General features: G+C 32.7%; 1 protein-coding gene across 1 annotated transcript in view; it reads left to right on the plus strand.

Annotated features, from left to right (window-relative positions):
* The window catches only part of LOC111052698 (mitogen-activated protein kinase kinase kinase 4), a 46,560-nt gene extending 31,063 nt beyond the window's left edge, over positions 1 to 15,497 (plus strand). The window contains exons 16-28 of the mRNA XM_039420513.1: positions 916 to 1,093; positions 1,949 to 2,104; positions 2,643 to 2,858; positions 3,891 to 4,084; positions 4,764 to 4,831; positions 5,571 to 5,747; positions 6,353 to 6,540; positions 7,511 to 7,679; positions 8,760 to 8,882; positions 9,534 to 9,640; positions 10,972 to 11,151; positions 13,211 to 13,295; positions 13,587 to 15,497. Of these exons, the coding sequence (XP_039276447.1) occupies positions 916 to 1,093; positions 1,949 to 2,104; positions 2,643 to 2,858; positions 3,891 to 4,084; positions 4,764 to 4,831; positions 5,571 to 5,747; positions 6,353 to 6,540; positions 7,511 to 7,679; positions 8,760 to 8,882; positions 9,534 to 9,640; positions 10,972 to 11,151; positions 13,211 to 13,291 (1,837 nt within the window). The 3' untranslated portion in view covers positions 13,292 to 13,295; positions 13,587 to 15,497. The remainder of the gene's footprint in view (positions 1 to 915; positions 1,094 to 1,948; positions 2,105 to 2,642; positions 2,859 to 3,890; positions 4,085 to 4,763; positions 4,832 to 5,570; positions 5,748 to 6,352; positions 6,541 to 7,510; positions 7,680 to 8,759; positions 8,883 to 9,533; positions 9,641 to 10,971; positions 11,152 to 13,210; positions 13,296 to 13,586) is intronic.
* Positions 15,498 to 17,662: the final 2,165 nt, after the last annotated feature.

A 17,662-nucleotide genomic window follows, 5' to 3' on the forward strand; every position in this document is an offset into this window, starting at 1 on the left:
TTTTTTTCAAGAGAAGCACATTATTACTGTAACTTTATTGAACCACGCTCAAAAACCACTGTAAAAAGAGAATGGATTATGTAAACCCCTTCACATTCATCACATTCATGTACAGTGTACACCCAATAACCGTAGTTTTAAGTTATAGTTTTAATAAACCGTACATGATCAACTATACTTGAACCACTATTGCCCGTTAGTACTTACGTGCATTAAATTCAACAGCGACTAAATGAGCTCTACTCACTGTTTGATGCATTTATCAGTTCCGTTTATGAGGTTACATTTAATAGCCAAAATGCAACTGGTAGTATGATATAATTAAATTGTGAATATTGAGATATTATGGGACTAGGTAGTGGAGATAGATCTCAAAATCTACACACATTAGTGCCGGTTACACAAAAACCTATTAAATTTTAATCGTGATTAATGTCACGAGAACCAATCAGAGAAGCCTTCTTTTCGAAAAAGCCTTCTCCGATTGGATCTCGTGAAATTAATCGATTACAATTTAACCGGCTTTTTGCAACCGGGCTCTACACTTGAAATATCTCCTCTGCAGAGAATGCATCTATGGAAGAAGTACTATTAGCAACCGGGCTCTACACTTGAAAGATGTCACCTTCAGAGAATGCAGCTATTAGAGAAAAAGTACTATTTGGTCTAGAGGTATGGCAGCTTTATGTAAACGTATTTGTTCTCATAGGATCCTGATGCTCCAAAGCGGGAAGAGGAGAGGAGAACTTTTTTGATGGAAAAGTTTTCATGAATAAAGGCGATAGTGTTGCAAAAAGTGTCTGATTTAAAATGAATTTGATTGTTGTGTATGCGACGAGGATGGTTGATGAAATATTTATAAATTTCCATTTTTTCATGAAAATGCTTAAATTTCTATTATTGTGTTTCTTCCAGATTTGCTTTATTAGAAATAGGTCGTGGACTGCAGCAAATATGCATAGAAACAAGAGAGAAGGCATTACACGTTGTTGCTCTATCGAAAACGCTGCGGAAAGACTTGGAGAATGACCAGGACAGCAAGCCCAAGTCGCTTCATTGCAACATCATTGCTGATTCTCTCTCACAGCTCAAGGTAATCAATCAGTTATGATTGTAGTCTGTGTTCAATTTGCCATCCAATGTTGAACCTTTTAATCAATACATAGACCATGTGTTGATCTTATCTTCTTCTTTGGATAAGCCTTATCCCAATCATTTGGGGACGGCATTTCCCTCCTTCAGCCATCTCCTCCACAAAATCCTGTCCATCTCCTCCACGTGTCTCCAACCCCTCTCCTACAGATCAGCCTCCACTCTGTCTCTCCACCTCATCCTTGGCCTTCCTCGCCCTCTCCTGCCACCCAGATCCAAATCCTGCACCCTCCGTCCCACATAAGGTGGGGCCGTCCACTAGTCCGAACGATCCCCCAACAAAGAAAGGAATAGATGCTCGTTCATTGCAACAGGCTCATACGGCCGTCTCCGGCCGAACAATTCTTCGATCCGAATTGAATTAGATTTTCCGGCTCTATCCGGCCGAACTAAATAATCGAGCTGAGACAACAAAGTTGTTTCACAGTCTATGAATAACTAATTTAGTGTATACGTTTATTCAATTTTCAAAATCTCAATATAATCATTGTTTAAGAAAAATTTTGGTGGCTATGATAGTAGTTATTCAATAATTGGCAACTAGACTGACGTAAACGGTTCCAATGGACAACCATATTCGGCCGAATTAACGGCCGGCAGATTCGTCCGTTCCAACGGCCGAACGGATCGGTTGAATACGTTTCCAGTAGACGGTTACCCTAATCCTCCTCATGTCTCCTGTCCAAATCACATCTGTGTGTTGATCTTTTCTTATTCTGTATTATTTTGTGAATTTTGTTTGACGTTATATTTATATTGCAAATAGTTTTATCTAAGTGTATCTTTTAATTTTCAGCGAGATGTGGTTAGTTTTTGCGGAGATTTGACAGTTGTCATAAAAAGGATTGAAGGATCATTACAAGTACCTCAGGATCTAGATGAAAGTGAAAAGAATTCTCTCCAAGTAAGATTCAGAGAAGTTTTGCACCAGTTCTTCAAATTCGGATTTGAGGTGAGTCTTCGAAAACGAATCATATATGAAACACGTTACATAGATGAAATTTGCTTGAAAATATGTGATATGCTATTTGGAGTGAATTTTGTTATAGTGTATAGAATGATGGTCACATTGTCTCGAATGATGGCCAAAAAATATTTGATTGTAAGTCCGTGCTATACAGTCTCTGAATACACAGAGGAACATACTTTTCAACATTTGCGGAGTCAGATTATTAATATTTGACAATTACATTTTGACAATTCCCCGGTCTATTGACTGCGGTGAAGACCTAAAAAATTGAACCTGAAACATAAACTTTCAATTGAAGTGGACAGAGAAATGCGGTGGGTACAGAAATGTACGGTGCTCGCGAACAGAGTGCAAGCAGCGCGTTTTCTGCTTGCCACTATACTGCTGGATTTAGAATTTTGGGTTCTTACAATTTTGTGAATGACAATGTAGCATGGCAAATGAACATGGCTTTCTTACAATTTTGTGAATGAAAATGTAGCATGGCAATTATGAACATGATATTTATCGTGTTTTGCAGTACTTGAAAGAAGTGTGTCGCCTGGTGACAGGCAACTCCAAGTCGCAGCTGTGTCGAGCGAGTATCCTGTTTGCTCACCACTGGATGCAGTTCGTGAAGGAGCGGTGCGAGCGGGGGAGGGGTCTGCGGCCCAGGTGGGCACACCAGGGTCTCGAGTTCCTCATGATGATCTGCGATCCGAGGCTCACCAGTCACCTCACCGATGAAGAATTTGAGGTTAGTTTATTTATTCAAATAAATAAATTTGTTTGTTCTACCTGGTGGTTATTGACGAGTATAGGAAGTCGTCAAAAGTCAGACTCTACCCAGGAACTTTTCTCACGAAATTCCGTATCTCTATGTATTAGAGGGTATCTCTATGTTGAGGGTTGAGTGTAAGAGACGGCCGGCTGCGCCCTAACTCCGCCCTCCTAGGTAAAAAATAAAGGCAGCGATTCTATTCTATTACCAATTAAATTGTGTAATCATAAACAATTGAATAAATGTTATTCTTATTCATATACGTGTACAATTAGGGTCGAATAAATTTCAAGCGATTCTGACCTCTGGCGATTGCGATCTTTTCCACTTCACTCGCCGCTTATGAAATCACAAACAATTGGATGATGATTGGAGAATGTTATAAACTTGAAATAAAAACACAAGCTATAGGAGCTGGCCATACAGAGAGCGATCTGTAATCCTCTGAGATAGCATATCTTGGATATAGATTTACAGGATTTACAGGTTGACGCAGGCGGCAAACGATAAAATTTTAATTAATACAGTAATAGATGTCTTTTACACAGAAAAATGATAAGAGTAAGTAGATTACTAATGGAATAATGCATAATGAATTTCATTTCCACCATAAAAAACAAAGAAATTTCACAAACACTTTTTGGAAATTAACTGACCACTACATGAAGTAAGCGTGGCCAGTGTACTTCAGCTATTGTAATTTAAGTAGCATGTATCCATTCCGCCAGTTATGTTCCTACAGTCAAAGGTCCCAAAAGTTCCTCTTTTCTTTTAGAAATGGCATCAGAAAGATGCGCTCACATTTGGCGTTCACATCCTGTTATGGATGGGACAAGGATATGATACATTTTGAAATATTGTCATCCCCACCAATAAATGTGTAAAACTAATGAAATTACATTTATTTATCAGATTTTTCCTTTAGTTAGATCTATTTCTTAACGTCTAACTATGAAAATATGATGCTCAACTTCTCAACATATTATTTGACGTTTTCATATTCACCAGGATTTGAAGACGAGTATGGATGACTGCATCTCACATGTAATTGGAACGGCCACACCGCCGATCAACACAACGCCGCCATGTTATGTGGCATCCAGGTCGAGGGGTCCGTCTCCTTGTCCTTCTGCCACCTCTCCAAGGGGCGGTCATCGGCGATCCATCAACTCCCAGTCGAGTGTAGAGGCTGGTGATAAATGGTACACTATCAAACTACATACATAATTACTTACATCTTCATAAATAAAAATGAATTATTAATAAAATTATATTATTAAATTATTCTAACGTACTTTTTGTGTAGTTGAGAAGTTGATATTGTGGTAATTATTCATATTAAATAAAAATACTAAAGAAACCAGTCTTTCTAAGTATCAATAAATCTGTGGGTTTTGACTATTTCTTAGTATTTTTATTTTTTTATTTAATATTCTAACGTACATGATTTTTTAATTAAAATTAATGTGATTTTCAATAAGTATACATTACTATACATTCCCCTGAAAAATTTCTCTTCTAATATGGAACAATGCAAGTCCGTGTTTGAAGTTGGAGTCATTACAAACAATACTTGAAAAGAAGTTGATTTTTTACAGCTGTAGTTAACGAACAAATAGGCTGCAAAATGCAAATGGATTTTGAATATTTTGTTACTTATTCAATTCAATATCATTTATCATACCAGATCAGATATCAGGTTGCATCCAGCTATTTCTTTTGGCACGCTATTGTATTTGAATTTTGTTCAGATTTCCTTTAAATACTATCAATTTGATTCACCAATATTCTACAAATACTACTAATATAATGGTTAGTATAATGGTTGATACTACTAATAAATGACATAACGTATCTATAACTCATTTTGTTATTTTGCAGCCCCGACAGACTTGGTGATCCCAATAAGGAACCAAACTGGTTTCCTAGCACCACACATAGATCTCGAAGTAAGTGGATACATTTTCATTACACCTTAATTGCTTCTGTAAATTATTTTCGTCCCAATTTCATTGTGCTGGAGATTTTATAATAATTAATCTTAATATCATTGTTTTGGAGGTCATTGTATGTATCTCTCTAATTATAAGTCAATAAGTACTTAGAAATATGAAGCTTGATTCAAAATCATATTCTGGCTGTTTTTAATCTCAATCTAGAATATTCTTTCAATAGAATCATTTTGAAAACTAGATTAACATCAAATTTTCTATTTAATGAAGTAGTAATCTGTCTATTTATTGAATGATAAATCCTTCTGTCTAATGCTTGTCTCTTTAAATACATTAGAAGGCAATTTATAGAAGAAACAGGCAATCACAAATTTGTTGATTGTGCATGTATATTCTAATAAATTGAGGCTGAGAAATTTCAGTCGATTCCACTTCAATATTTAGATTATCTTCATCACTACAATAATAATTATTGACTTATTATATGTATATTACATTATGAATTATGTTTTATATTATGGATAGTATCCAATGTTTTGAAGATCCGTAATGTTTCTTCTGTTTAATATTTATTCTTCAATTTATTATTTCAATACTTTATTATAAATATTGAACTCAATGTTTTAATCAATTTCAGATTTGTGCTTACTAAACAAACTAATCCTTTTAGTAGAGTTGATTGATAGTCCTTGTTTCAGCTCAGATGTGTGAAAATATTTTGATTATATGTAAACAGGAATCTCGAGGACAGAAAGAGTTCAGCAATCTGTGCACAATCTTGATGAAATGCTGGAAACCAATCTGCGCACAAATAATCTGATAGGAAATGTGGTCGCAACCGAGCCAACTAGAGTGAGAAACTTCAACTATCCCAGACCAGTCAACTTCAAATGGCAGAGAGGAATCAAAATTGGTTAGTTCAATTTATTTACCTTTTTAAGGTTTTCTTGAGAAATCGTCAATTGTAAAATTTATTAGCTTAATAAATTATTCTTTCTCTTGCAATGATTTGATATGTGAGATCTGAGATTATGAGATTCCATTATTGAACGAGCCGAGCGTTAGCGGGTTCTTACTTTTGACTTACTGAAGGCCAAAGTCGTCCGTCTGTCTGTATGTTCTACAATAATTTAGAAAGAATTGATCAATCAGCTTCAAATTTTGAACACGTAGTGCCGGTTTCCGAGCTCGGGATTTAGCTAAGTTCTAGACTATGAACAGGTGGAGTTAGAAAACCACGACTACGCCCCGTTTTGGAAAACCAATTTTCTGACTCCAGCTGTTTAAAGTTTAGAACTTAGCTGAATCCCGAGCTCGGAAACCGTCCAAGTTCGTTGGTCAACAAAATTTACTCACTCCTCCGTCCTTTCTCAGGATATAAAAATAACTTTGAAAGTGGATAAGGAAAAAATGTGTTGTGATTTAGTCAGCTGAAGAATTCATTGCATATAATGATCTTTGCTCAGATTTGGACACTTTTTTCATTGAAGTTTAATAAAAAATTACTCGTTTTTACAGGTCAAGGAAGGTTCGGCAAGGTTTATACAGCAGTCAACAATGAAACTGGAGAGTTGATGGCCATGAAAGAGATCGCCCTGCAGCCAAACGATAGATGCACAATAAAAAATGTCGCACAAGAAATAAAGATTTTCGAAGGAATTAAACATGAGAATCTAGTTCGTTATTATGGTGTAGAAATTCATCGGGTGAGTTTGTTTTTATTATGCTATACAATTATTCTACGGCTCAACGAATGCTTCATAATTAATATTTTTTCAATATTCGTCAGGGAATTCGTATTCCCTTCAAGTTACGTACCGAAATGGTTGGTACAAAATGTTTATTTTAGAATTGTTGCCATTTAATAATTTTTATTGACATTATTCTGTATCATGTGCCTTACAATATTGACACTTGTAGATAATTTACACCTTAAGTTAATTGTTGGAATTGCAATAAATGATCGTTAGTGACTTTTAAACTCACCACTTTCTGTGTCCAGAGTCCAGACTTGACTCAGATTACCTTACCCAGATTATCTTGACTCAGATTATACACTCAAGTATAAAATTCACTATCAAACACAGACAACAATATTGGAATTCATCCTACTTCAATTAAATTTTAAGTTTATTACTTCATTACTTATATATCCTACTAAAAAAGTGCATTATTGCATCATGGGAATGAAGTCTGTTCTTCTGTATCTCTGATATGAATTTCATATTCATTCAAATTATCCTGAATTTAATTCCAAGTTCATTACTTCATTATTTGTTTTTCCTACCGTAGAGAAAAAAGCAGAAGAAGATATGGTTTAGGTCGTTTATGTTCCAAAATTCAAGCCGATTTTCGGTTAAGTCTAACCGATTACTGTTGACTACTGTATATTATTATTGTTTTGGCCGGGTCATTGTGTTAGAACAGCACAGTATGATACACTACCAGTGTCACATAGCTTCACGAAAAAGATTTACTTGAATTATCGTCTTGAGTTAACATTGAGCATTGGAACATAAACGCCCTATACCATGGGATATATTCGTGAGCTGTCTTCTCTCTATGATCCTACCAAAAAATGGAATTCTTGCGTTATTAGATTGAAATCGTTCCACAGTATCTGTGATATCAATTTAGTATTCATTCAGTACGTGTGTATTGTTGTGTTGTTTGTAGGATGAGATGTTGCTTTTCATGGAGTTGTGCACAGAAGGGACCCTGGAGAGTCTGGTGGCAGCCACTGAGTCAGCGCTGCCCGAGGCGCTGATTCGCAGATACACCAATCAGCTGGTCAGGGCCATCAGCGTGCTCCATCAGCACGCCATCGTTCATCGCGATATCAAGAGTGAGTCGAATTCAAACTCAATTCACTTCATTGTCAAAAAATGAGACAAACGCTAGTAACCCTACAGAAAAAGTAATAAATACAAGAAGAAAACATGCAACCCCACAGAAAAAGCAGAATAAGTGAATAATACCATAGAGAAAAGATAACATGAGAAGATAGATAGATATCAATGGTATAGGGCGTTTATGTTTTAAATGTGACCGTTGACTGTAGCCCATAGTCTAAGTAGTTTTTGTTGGTGGAGCTATGTGGCACTGGTAGTCTTACATATTATGCAGTTCTTACACTTTCACACGGCCAAAACCGTAATAATCGACATTAGCTGACAGTAATTGGGTTGAGTTAACATAACATTAAAATTTGAAAAATAAACGACCTATTCCATGTTATATTTTCTCATGCTATTATATATTTTTTCTATGATAATACAGACAACAAAATGTTCACAAATAGTTGTCTTGAAGAAAGCTCTATGAAGTCGCGTTGACACCAGATTTGTTGCTTTTTCAACTAATTGCAGCAATTTATTGTCAATCTATTGAAAAGCACAGCAACAGTTGTCAACTTGTGGAAAACCTAATCTTTAACAAAAGTTTTGTTTCCCACTAAGTGTCAATAAAAATGAAAGAAAGTTGTCAACTAAATGTTGAAAACATTCTCTGTTTTCACTACTGTCTAATTCAGCTGCATCAAGCTCAGAGAGCGTAGTCGGCGTTGACTTGTAGAAGAGGAAAATTTTGTTGGCAACTTATCAGTGTTTCCCACACTAAGTAGGAAACAAAACTTTTGTTGAAAACAAGGATTTCCACAAGTCGACAACAAAATTTTGCTGTGATTTTTGAGAAATTGGCAACAAATTGCCGCTATTTGTTGAAAAAACAGTTGACAACTCTGGTGTGAACACCGATTCATAGAATTAATAGAGAAGGTTAACCATGATTATCTTGTCGACTGTTATTTGTTAAAATTTAGAATTAATAAATCATTTTTTGTGACACCTCATTTCTAAAATACGTCCTTCATACTTCATGTAATCAATATCTTTGTTCATTCTAATAATTGGTTCATGTTTTCTAGGTGCAAATATATTTTTGACAGCTGAAGGAAATTGCTTGAAAGTTGGAGATTTTGGTTCAGCTGTTAAAATAAAATCTCATACAACAGTACCAGGAGAAGTGCAAGGCTTTGTTGGAACACAAGGTATGTGCTCATGATTTACTTATTAGGCTACCAGGTTTCTAGTTCAATATTATTCTTACTGTATCCTTATTTTCGTGAAGTTCAAAGAAATGTATTTATTTCCAAAGTGAATTCCTCTGAATTGGTTTTCTTAAAAATTTGAACTTTGATATTAAGAATCAATAAATACAACGTCTGTATCCTTAATGATTGTTGAACAATTTATTGTCGTAGAATATTAGATAATAATTAAGAATTAAGAGTAAATAACAGAGAATGAAAGAGTTCATTCTCTGTATATGTTGATCAAAGTAGTAGAATTACTTCTACTTTGTGGAGTAAATTTAAAATTCCTTATTTTAATAATTTGACACTCCTGGATCAATTGATGTTGATTATACGAGTTACAACTTATTAGTTTATGTAGAACTGATTATACGGGTTCTTTTCAATATTAAAAGCGTCTAATTAACAACAGATGAATCGATCTCAATTCAATTTTCAACTCTTTTTCCTATTTAGTCCCATCCTTATTACAGTATATTCATTGTAATATTTACTTATAATAAATTATCCAAGCACCTTTATCACATATTTTTAAAGATATTTTATTAGCTACTAGATACTTGAATTTTGGTATCAGCTCTTTGATTTTCAATTTTTGATTTACAGCTTACATGGCTCCAGAAGTATTCATGAAAACTAATACTGAAGGACATGGAAGGGCTGTGGATATCTGGTCTCTTGGCTGTGTCCTTGTGGAAATGGCTTCTGGAAAGGTATATTATCTAATGATCATGAATTATTATTGATTCTTTTTTCAGTCAAACTTTACTAGTTTGCTCAAACATTGTCTCTGAACTATTCTTTATATTCCTATAGTCCGTACAAACCTTAGTTTGCAGCTCGGGGCTTTATGTTCAATGTTATTTAAATATTACAATAGAAGCACACCTTTGCCTTCTTTATCCTGATTCTATAAAAAAGGCCTACGCTCTCGTCTCCGCTCTTTCTCTCACACAATTAGCTCACAGGCTGTCTGGACACACTGGCCACGCTTACTTGATGTAATGGTGAGTTAATTCCCGAAAAGTGTTTGTGAATTTTCTTTGTTTTTTGTAGTGGAAATAGAATTCATTATTCATAATCCATTACTATTCTGTGAAATTTGGCAGCTCTGTACTCCATAAAGGTGCGTACAGATTTACGCGCCGCGAACATGAGCAATTCACTTTTCATCAGCTGATGCCAAGCTTTTTATATCAGTATCTTACCGTTTCTGTAAAAATACAGATATAGTCAGCTGATTAAAAGTGAATTGCTCATGTTCGCGGCGCGTTTATCTGTACGCACCTTAAGAAGAGCAATGTTGCAATCTAAGGTTTGCATAGACTATAATAGATTATATTTTTATCATGTTATTCGGGCGTTCTCAATTTTAAATTTCATTATGTGTTCACCATATTTCTGAAAATAGTGAATGTTATGCTACATCTGTAATGTTATTAGTCCTCTTTTGTTTTAATGTCCATTTTAGGAATTCCTTAAACCAATTACTTCCTTTTGGTTGCCGTTCTTCTCTATAGATCTACTAGTGCCTTTTTCGGGTTAAATTTTCTCGTTGGTTAAATATGAAACCTCGCATCCAAGTAAACCACGCATACATTGAACACAACATTCAACACATATACAACAAAATGTTTATTCATCCATTTATTTTATTTATTTATCCATTTGTACAAAATCACTTATCATTATCAGGTAGGATATCTCCTTGATTTATTCTAAGAAGAACTAGTGTATTTTACTTGAATTGAAAATGAAACGATAATTGAAATTACAACGATAATTGTGTTGTTTTAGAAAGTTTGGAATTATATTGATATAGGAAAAACAGGGAACAACTTATATTGGATATCCCCTGGACTAAGAACAAGTGTATTTTACTTAAATTGAAAATGAAACGATAATTGAAATTACAACTATAATTGTGTTGTTTTAGAAAGTTTGGAATTATATTGATAGAGGAAAAATTGGGAATAACTTCCAAACAAATTGCATAATATTTCGTAATAGATTGATATTAATGTGCGCTAATTGCATTTTTCAGAGACCATGGGCCGAGTTTGACTCCAATTATCAGATAATGTTCAAAGTGGGCATGGGCGAGACTCCCGAAATCCCATCAACCCTCAGCGACGAAGGGGCGCACTTCGCCTCGCTCTGTCTGCGTCACGATCCCAAAGAGAGGGCAACCACCATGGACCTCATTCAGCACTCTTTTCTGCAGGTAATCATCATTTATCATCTCTCGTTATCATTGATAGGAATTGTATATTCAGAATTCAATTGATCCAATTCGGTCGTTTGGAAAGCGGCAATGTTTGGCCATAAATTATACAATCGTTTTTTGAGACTTGCAACTTTGTTTTTAGATTTGAGACTTTCTACTTTGCTTTGCTACTTGCTTTTTGAGATTGACTTGTGTTGTTATCTAACTTCTACTTGCTTTTGTTGACACTTACTTGTGTTGAAAGGACATTCACAACTGACACTACAACATTCTATGCTGTTGTTGGAAAGTGAAATTTAAGAATAATTCTCATTCTTCAAGAATTATTCCAAATGATATTTTATTATACAAGCTTTTTTTTGAGACTGATATGCTAACTTGAGTTGAAAGGACATTCACAACTGATAAACAAACTCTCTAACACTACTCTATGATATAGTTGGAAAGTAAAATTTAAGAATATTCGAGAAATATTCTAAATATTACTCAACTAGGTTCTAGTTGACTTTCCAGATGCTCCTGAATCTCCACTATAGTTCCACTATCTTTCTCGTCAGCATGCTTGAATGGATCTTCCTGATTGCATATTAGGATTTTTGTTTCAGATTATGCTTAAACTTTCCAAATCAAATATTATTTCCCTGGGACAATTTAATAAACTATTCAATACATAGCTTATTTTTGGTCATTTATTAACAAATTTAAACTCAACTCTTTATCAACACTTTCAAAACAAATAGATTATTGAAAGCTGGTGTGCATTAAAATGATTTTTTCATCAAAATAGCTTCTGATAATAGTTGTATAACGTGTTATGTTTTGAAGAACACTTCGATTATTATTCCAAATATGAACCAAGAAAATAAATATAATTTTAAGGAGTTTGCTGTGAAATATATGAGTTGTTATCGTTTACAGGAGTTTTATGAATGATTGATTGGTGGTAAGTGCAACTGGCAAAGTGATTGGATAATGAGTTCTCTTCAGTAGAATGTTTGCTGGATTAATCTTCACTTTTCTCTAAATAATAAATTTCTTGTATCAAGCATTACTAATTTCTTGTACTATGCATTACCAATTCAATTTCCTGTATTATGCATTAGGTACCAATTTTATGTACTTTGCAATACCGTCGATTCTCAGCAACGGATATTTTTCACTCGTGCGCACAAACTATGAAGCTGCTTAAAATTATTGAGACAAGTTTTTCAAAGTTAATCAAATGAGAAAGGGTGCACTTTACAGGTTATAGTCGACTTTTTTATGAGTTGTTACATTCTGTTGAGCATATTATCTATTTTCTCCATCGTTAGTGTATGCATTTTACTTTGAACTAATAAAGTTGCTCGACTTGAAAATCCAGTTGTAATTACAGGTAGTATAAGTAGTATAGGTAGCTCTAAAGGTAGTAATTTATCTTAGCATTTCACATGTATTGTTAATTGAATCACATAAAATATACTTTGTTGAATTTAGTTGAGCCCGTCCCCTGTGTCAACTGTATCTAGATCTTTCAAGTCCTTTCTGTTTTGATCTAAATCTGATAAATGAAATTTTTGTTTTATGTGATGATTTTTTACTACCATAAAGATAAATTTCACTCATTTCATGATAGTTAAAATTCAAACTTGAGATTTTCTAATATCAAATCAAATTCAAATGTATTCCCACACAGAAAAAAATAATGCAATACAAGATGTGAGTACAAACTGAAATTTACAAATAAATCATTAATCATTCTTTATTGAATCATACAATAAGTACATCATTAAAATGATAGGGTGAGAAAAAATAAGGTAACCTTGTGCTATTCCTCTCCCAAATTTAGATTAGGTTACACATAGTCTGAAATAGGTTAAGTGTTGTTGTTGTTGTTGTTCACTTCACAAAATTTTCAATTCTTAATTATTTTCACGAAGTAGATTTTCAAATTTAGATGCATAAAAGAAATATTTCACATCATTATCACTAAAATAGGAAATATTCGCATATTAATTCTCAATGAAGAGAATCCATATTGTTTGTATTAATATAATATGTATTTGTTTTATTACAGGTTGATGGTGACGAGGAGTGTCTCTCATGTACAATGCCTTCTATTCTTGAAGATTATCTCAAATTGGGAATCAAACGATAGATAGGTGAGATTTTAACACTATTCTATTCCGTTGCATTTGAATTGTTTTGCTGCAGCACAACTCATAACTTTTCAATTTTTCATTATTGAAAATTTAGCTGAAAACTGAAAGTTCTCTGCTACATGAATCATCTTTTGGATTTCTGTTATTAAATTTTAAACAATATTGTTCATCTTGATCAATAGTTGCTACTGCATTTTTAAAATAGTTATTATTCTTAATCATCAATTTTTGCGAGTTGCAGGTAATTTTCATTTCATTTTTTAGTAATTTATCTGTTTTTATCATTTTCAGGCTCATCGTACCTTGAAAATCTTTGCAGAATTAAAGAAGATACATTTAGTAGAATTAGATTAGCCTTATTGTCTGCTACGATATAAGTGTTTTAGTATTGTACGTCTGTGATTCGTATTGTCTTCTGTCCAGTGTTATTTGTGTATGGTAGATATCACTTTTCAATGATATTATTTTCTCTAATTGCAGTTAAAATATTGTTGTTATAAGCCTTTATATTTCCTTATAGTTTATTGTGACTGTTATATGAATTAAGTTTATTTTATATTATGTTATAGATGTCTAGATGTTTATTAATTATTACATGTTCCTAGATGTATTGATGTTTAATGTATATTTAGCAGAAACTGTATTTTGACACCTGTCGATATAATAGAACGGTGTTGGATTATCTCAATATTTTATAATGATTCTTTGAATAGAGGCTAGGAGGCTAGGGGGTATTGTAACTTGATTTTTCAATCTCGTATACTGTAAAGTCATAAGAAAATCAGATGAAACTTTTTCAATGATATTGTTATTGAGATATTAATTTTTGATGGAAACTGTTCCATTGTATCAGAACTAAATGAATTTTCGGTCCGTATCTATGAACTCTTCACAAAGGTCACTTTGGAATGTTGTACTTGAACCGGTGACCCATAGCATTACATACATTTTATTCTGTGTTTATTAGTCGCAAAGTTTACTTTTCACCTAATTTCACAACTTGTAGGTGGAACTTAATTCTCTAGGTGCTGAAGAAATTCAATTTCTTATACTATAGACTTGTTCCTTCGAAAGACCATTAACTTTCAAAATTAAATTACGGAATGCAACGTTCAGTGATTGACTAACTCTAAATTGTATATGAATTAAGATTTATGCATTCTTTCATAATTTGCATAGTATTGACGTTTTTGCAAAATTGTGTAGTAAAGCTAGAAACGTTTATCTGTTATTCTACAATTTATTCTAGTACTAATGCAAATTAGTATTGTTCTAAAGCCAGAAGCCACTATACTACTGTAACTATTATGTATTACAGTATACAAAATGTGTGAAATGCATTTCAATAGGATTTATGTAATGTTCAATTCATGTAAGATGTGTATTTTTAACAATTTATTATTGAATGAGCTGTAATATTATGTAATAGTTTTTGACAATATTAGATTAATATTGCAACTATTAACAAAGGTTATCATTCAAGTTATTCTATTTTTGATAATATATGCATGTTAATTTCAACATGTATGATAAAATATACATCTTTCACGTTCATAAGATTATTTTATGAAAACCTATTGGTAATTGAAACATTAAGATACCATGATTGATGAAAATATTTAGTGGAGAATGATTCATTGTGATGCAAAAATAATTTGGTTATGGCAGTTTCCTGAAATGCAATTAATCTAGGTAAACGGTCAACTGGACTTTTATCATTTTGTTATACAAATTAAAATAGAAAATCGCCTCATTTAAAATTGATTTAGAGTGAAGTTTACCTCTTATGTATTTGATGAAGTTTCTATCGATATCCCAGTGCTGTAAACGTGATAAAAAGAAACGTTTTTTATGAATATCATGTTCAGTACTCAAGGTATTCCTTAGACGTTAATTTTTGTTATTCATAAAAACAACTATTGATCTTATCTGTTAATTATAATTTATTGATAAATCGCAACCACAAAGAAACCAAATTGCTTATTCTAAGAAATGATACATTCCTATTATACATTCCGCAAATTTCTATAGATGATGCTAACTTTTGTCTATGCATTTGAAAATCAGATACTTCTTATAAGTTAATGTCATTACTTGAGATTGTGAATGATTATGTTTTTGAAGTACTGTACCTATCACCATAGAGTAAAGATACTACTGTTCAAGATACAACTTGTATCAGTTGATCTGCTATCACGTAACTGATTTCACGTACCGTATCTAAGATATTCCCTTTATTGAAAATTGTAATTGAGCTTCAACCTTCAACAGTATTTCAGTAGTCCAGTAGTAGAGTAAATATACTTTTTTCTCTCCTTGTTGTCGATTCAATTTATTGCTCTTGATGATTCGTAATAATCAGCGCATTAATTGCTATGTTTATTCATTTATTGAATCTCAAAAAAACTACAATAATGGAATGGAACAAAAACAGGCACTAATCCATAACTTCTGTTCCTAAATTAATTAACTTTGATAATAAGTGATATTGTTGTAACAGAAACTCAGGTACTATTTCTACATTGTAGCAAGAACTTTACATCTTTTTAATAGACTTAGACTTGGTAGATTGATGAATACAACATATTTAGTATTCTTGGGTATTGGTATATTGCCTAGAAAATAGAGAGAAATATATTACCTAATAGCAAGAGAGAAATTGTTTAGTACATTGAACAAACCGTTCAAATTCGTTATTGTGTACATTAAGAAGTAAATTTAATATTTTGTAGATTTGCATACCTTTTGACAATACAAAACTGTAACAATATGCCTTCAATAGTGTAACTGAATTTTTTTTACTGTATTAGTTTATTCTCTAGACTTGCTCTCTTTTCCTTCACAATTTGTAATGCAATTTTTCTTCTAGTCACCATACATATACAATTTTATTGAAACATACTGAATACTTGATAACCTGTCCCTCAATTCTTGTTTTTTTTTCATGAATTTTTGTAGACTAATAGCTGTTATTCCAGATCACTAGTCAAGATTAAGAATTTAGAGTTATTACAATATTTACATGCTCCTTGTTAAGATTTTAAATATCTTCTATTCCAATGTATGTCATACCTCTTTTTGACACACATTCACAATGTATCTATTGTTTTAATATGAAATCTTCTGCTTTATTCCTTATGAAATATGAAACTGTATTCCCTATTTTGTTTTAGTTAATCTATGGTCTAATTTTTTAATGGTATTGTATTTCTCAGTAGAATTGTGCATATTACCGTATGCAAATCTAATTTTCTAGCCCTAATTATTGTATTTATTATTTACCCTACAGTTTTTCTTATTCTATCGAAGTAGTCACAATTCAATACTATGAAATGCATTCTATTCTACTATTTTTTAATAAAATATCTACTGCTGTTTAAAACTTTCATAAACATTTTTATATCAATAAAAGTAGAGAGGCATTAGCTTATAAATATTACCTCAGCAATTGATAAATTGGAAAATTAATTCGATCTAATCCTGTTCACAACTTTTATATTACTTTTTAAATGAATAACAGTAGAGGGGCATTGGCTTATAAATTATCTCAGCAAACCTATTACTAATTCTAATAGGTAAGCCGTATTGGCTATGATTTTTTTGTCATTTGCAGCTTTAATATAATAAAGATTTATCAAAGTGTCTTCTGATGTAAATTACTTCTCAACTATGGTACATGAATTCATTGTTTACTGGCTCATTGAAGTGCACTTAACAATAATCTGAGAGTGCCTAAAATACAAATTTACAATTTATGCTTATAAAAAACTTGTGAAGAGTAAACGTACAAATTGTAACTTTTCAATATATTAGCATGTATGTCATGAACTCTCGTAGGATATGATTCAGATGTTACAAGTTAAATTGTATAACTTAATGATTTCTTGAAGTTTTGATAATGATGGTGTGGAAAAAATAATTTGAACCAATGTACCTAGAATACATGTATTCTAGGTACCTTGATTTGAACTATCAATGGAAGACTGTTGGATTTTAATGAAATAGATTGTTTGTTTTTAGTTTATTCTGTTAGCTATTGTAAGGCCTCTAGGTCAAACGTTATGTTGTATTGTTTACAGATTATATGTTGATTACTATTTTTAATAAATATCGATTTTTAATTTATTCTGCAGTGATTTACTTCTACTGGGTTATCCCCATATATTCCATAATCATTACATCTGAAATAGGTTTATTGAAATGATTCTTATTCATGGCTTCTATGAAACTCTAATGAAAGATTGGAGTTCCATTAGAAAAAAAATGTCAGAGGAACAAAACATGTCACAAAAGCGAAATAGTTATTTGTGCAACTAGTGCGCAAAGTGACAGTTTTCTGCACCGAAAGAAACGTTTACGCACGAGCC

This window comes from Nilaparvata lugens, chromosome 2, assembly GCF_014356525.2.
Source record: "Nilaparvata lugens isolate BPH chromosome 2, ASM1435652v1, whole genome shotgun sequence".
Lineage (NCBI taxonomy): Eukaryota > Metazoa > Arthropoda > Insecta > Hemiptera > Delphacidae > Nilaparvata > Nilaparvata lugens.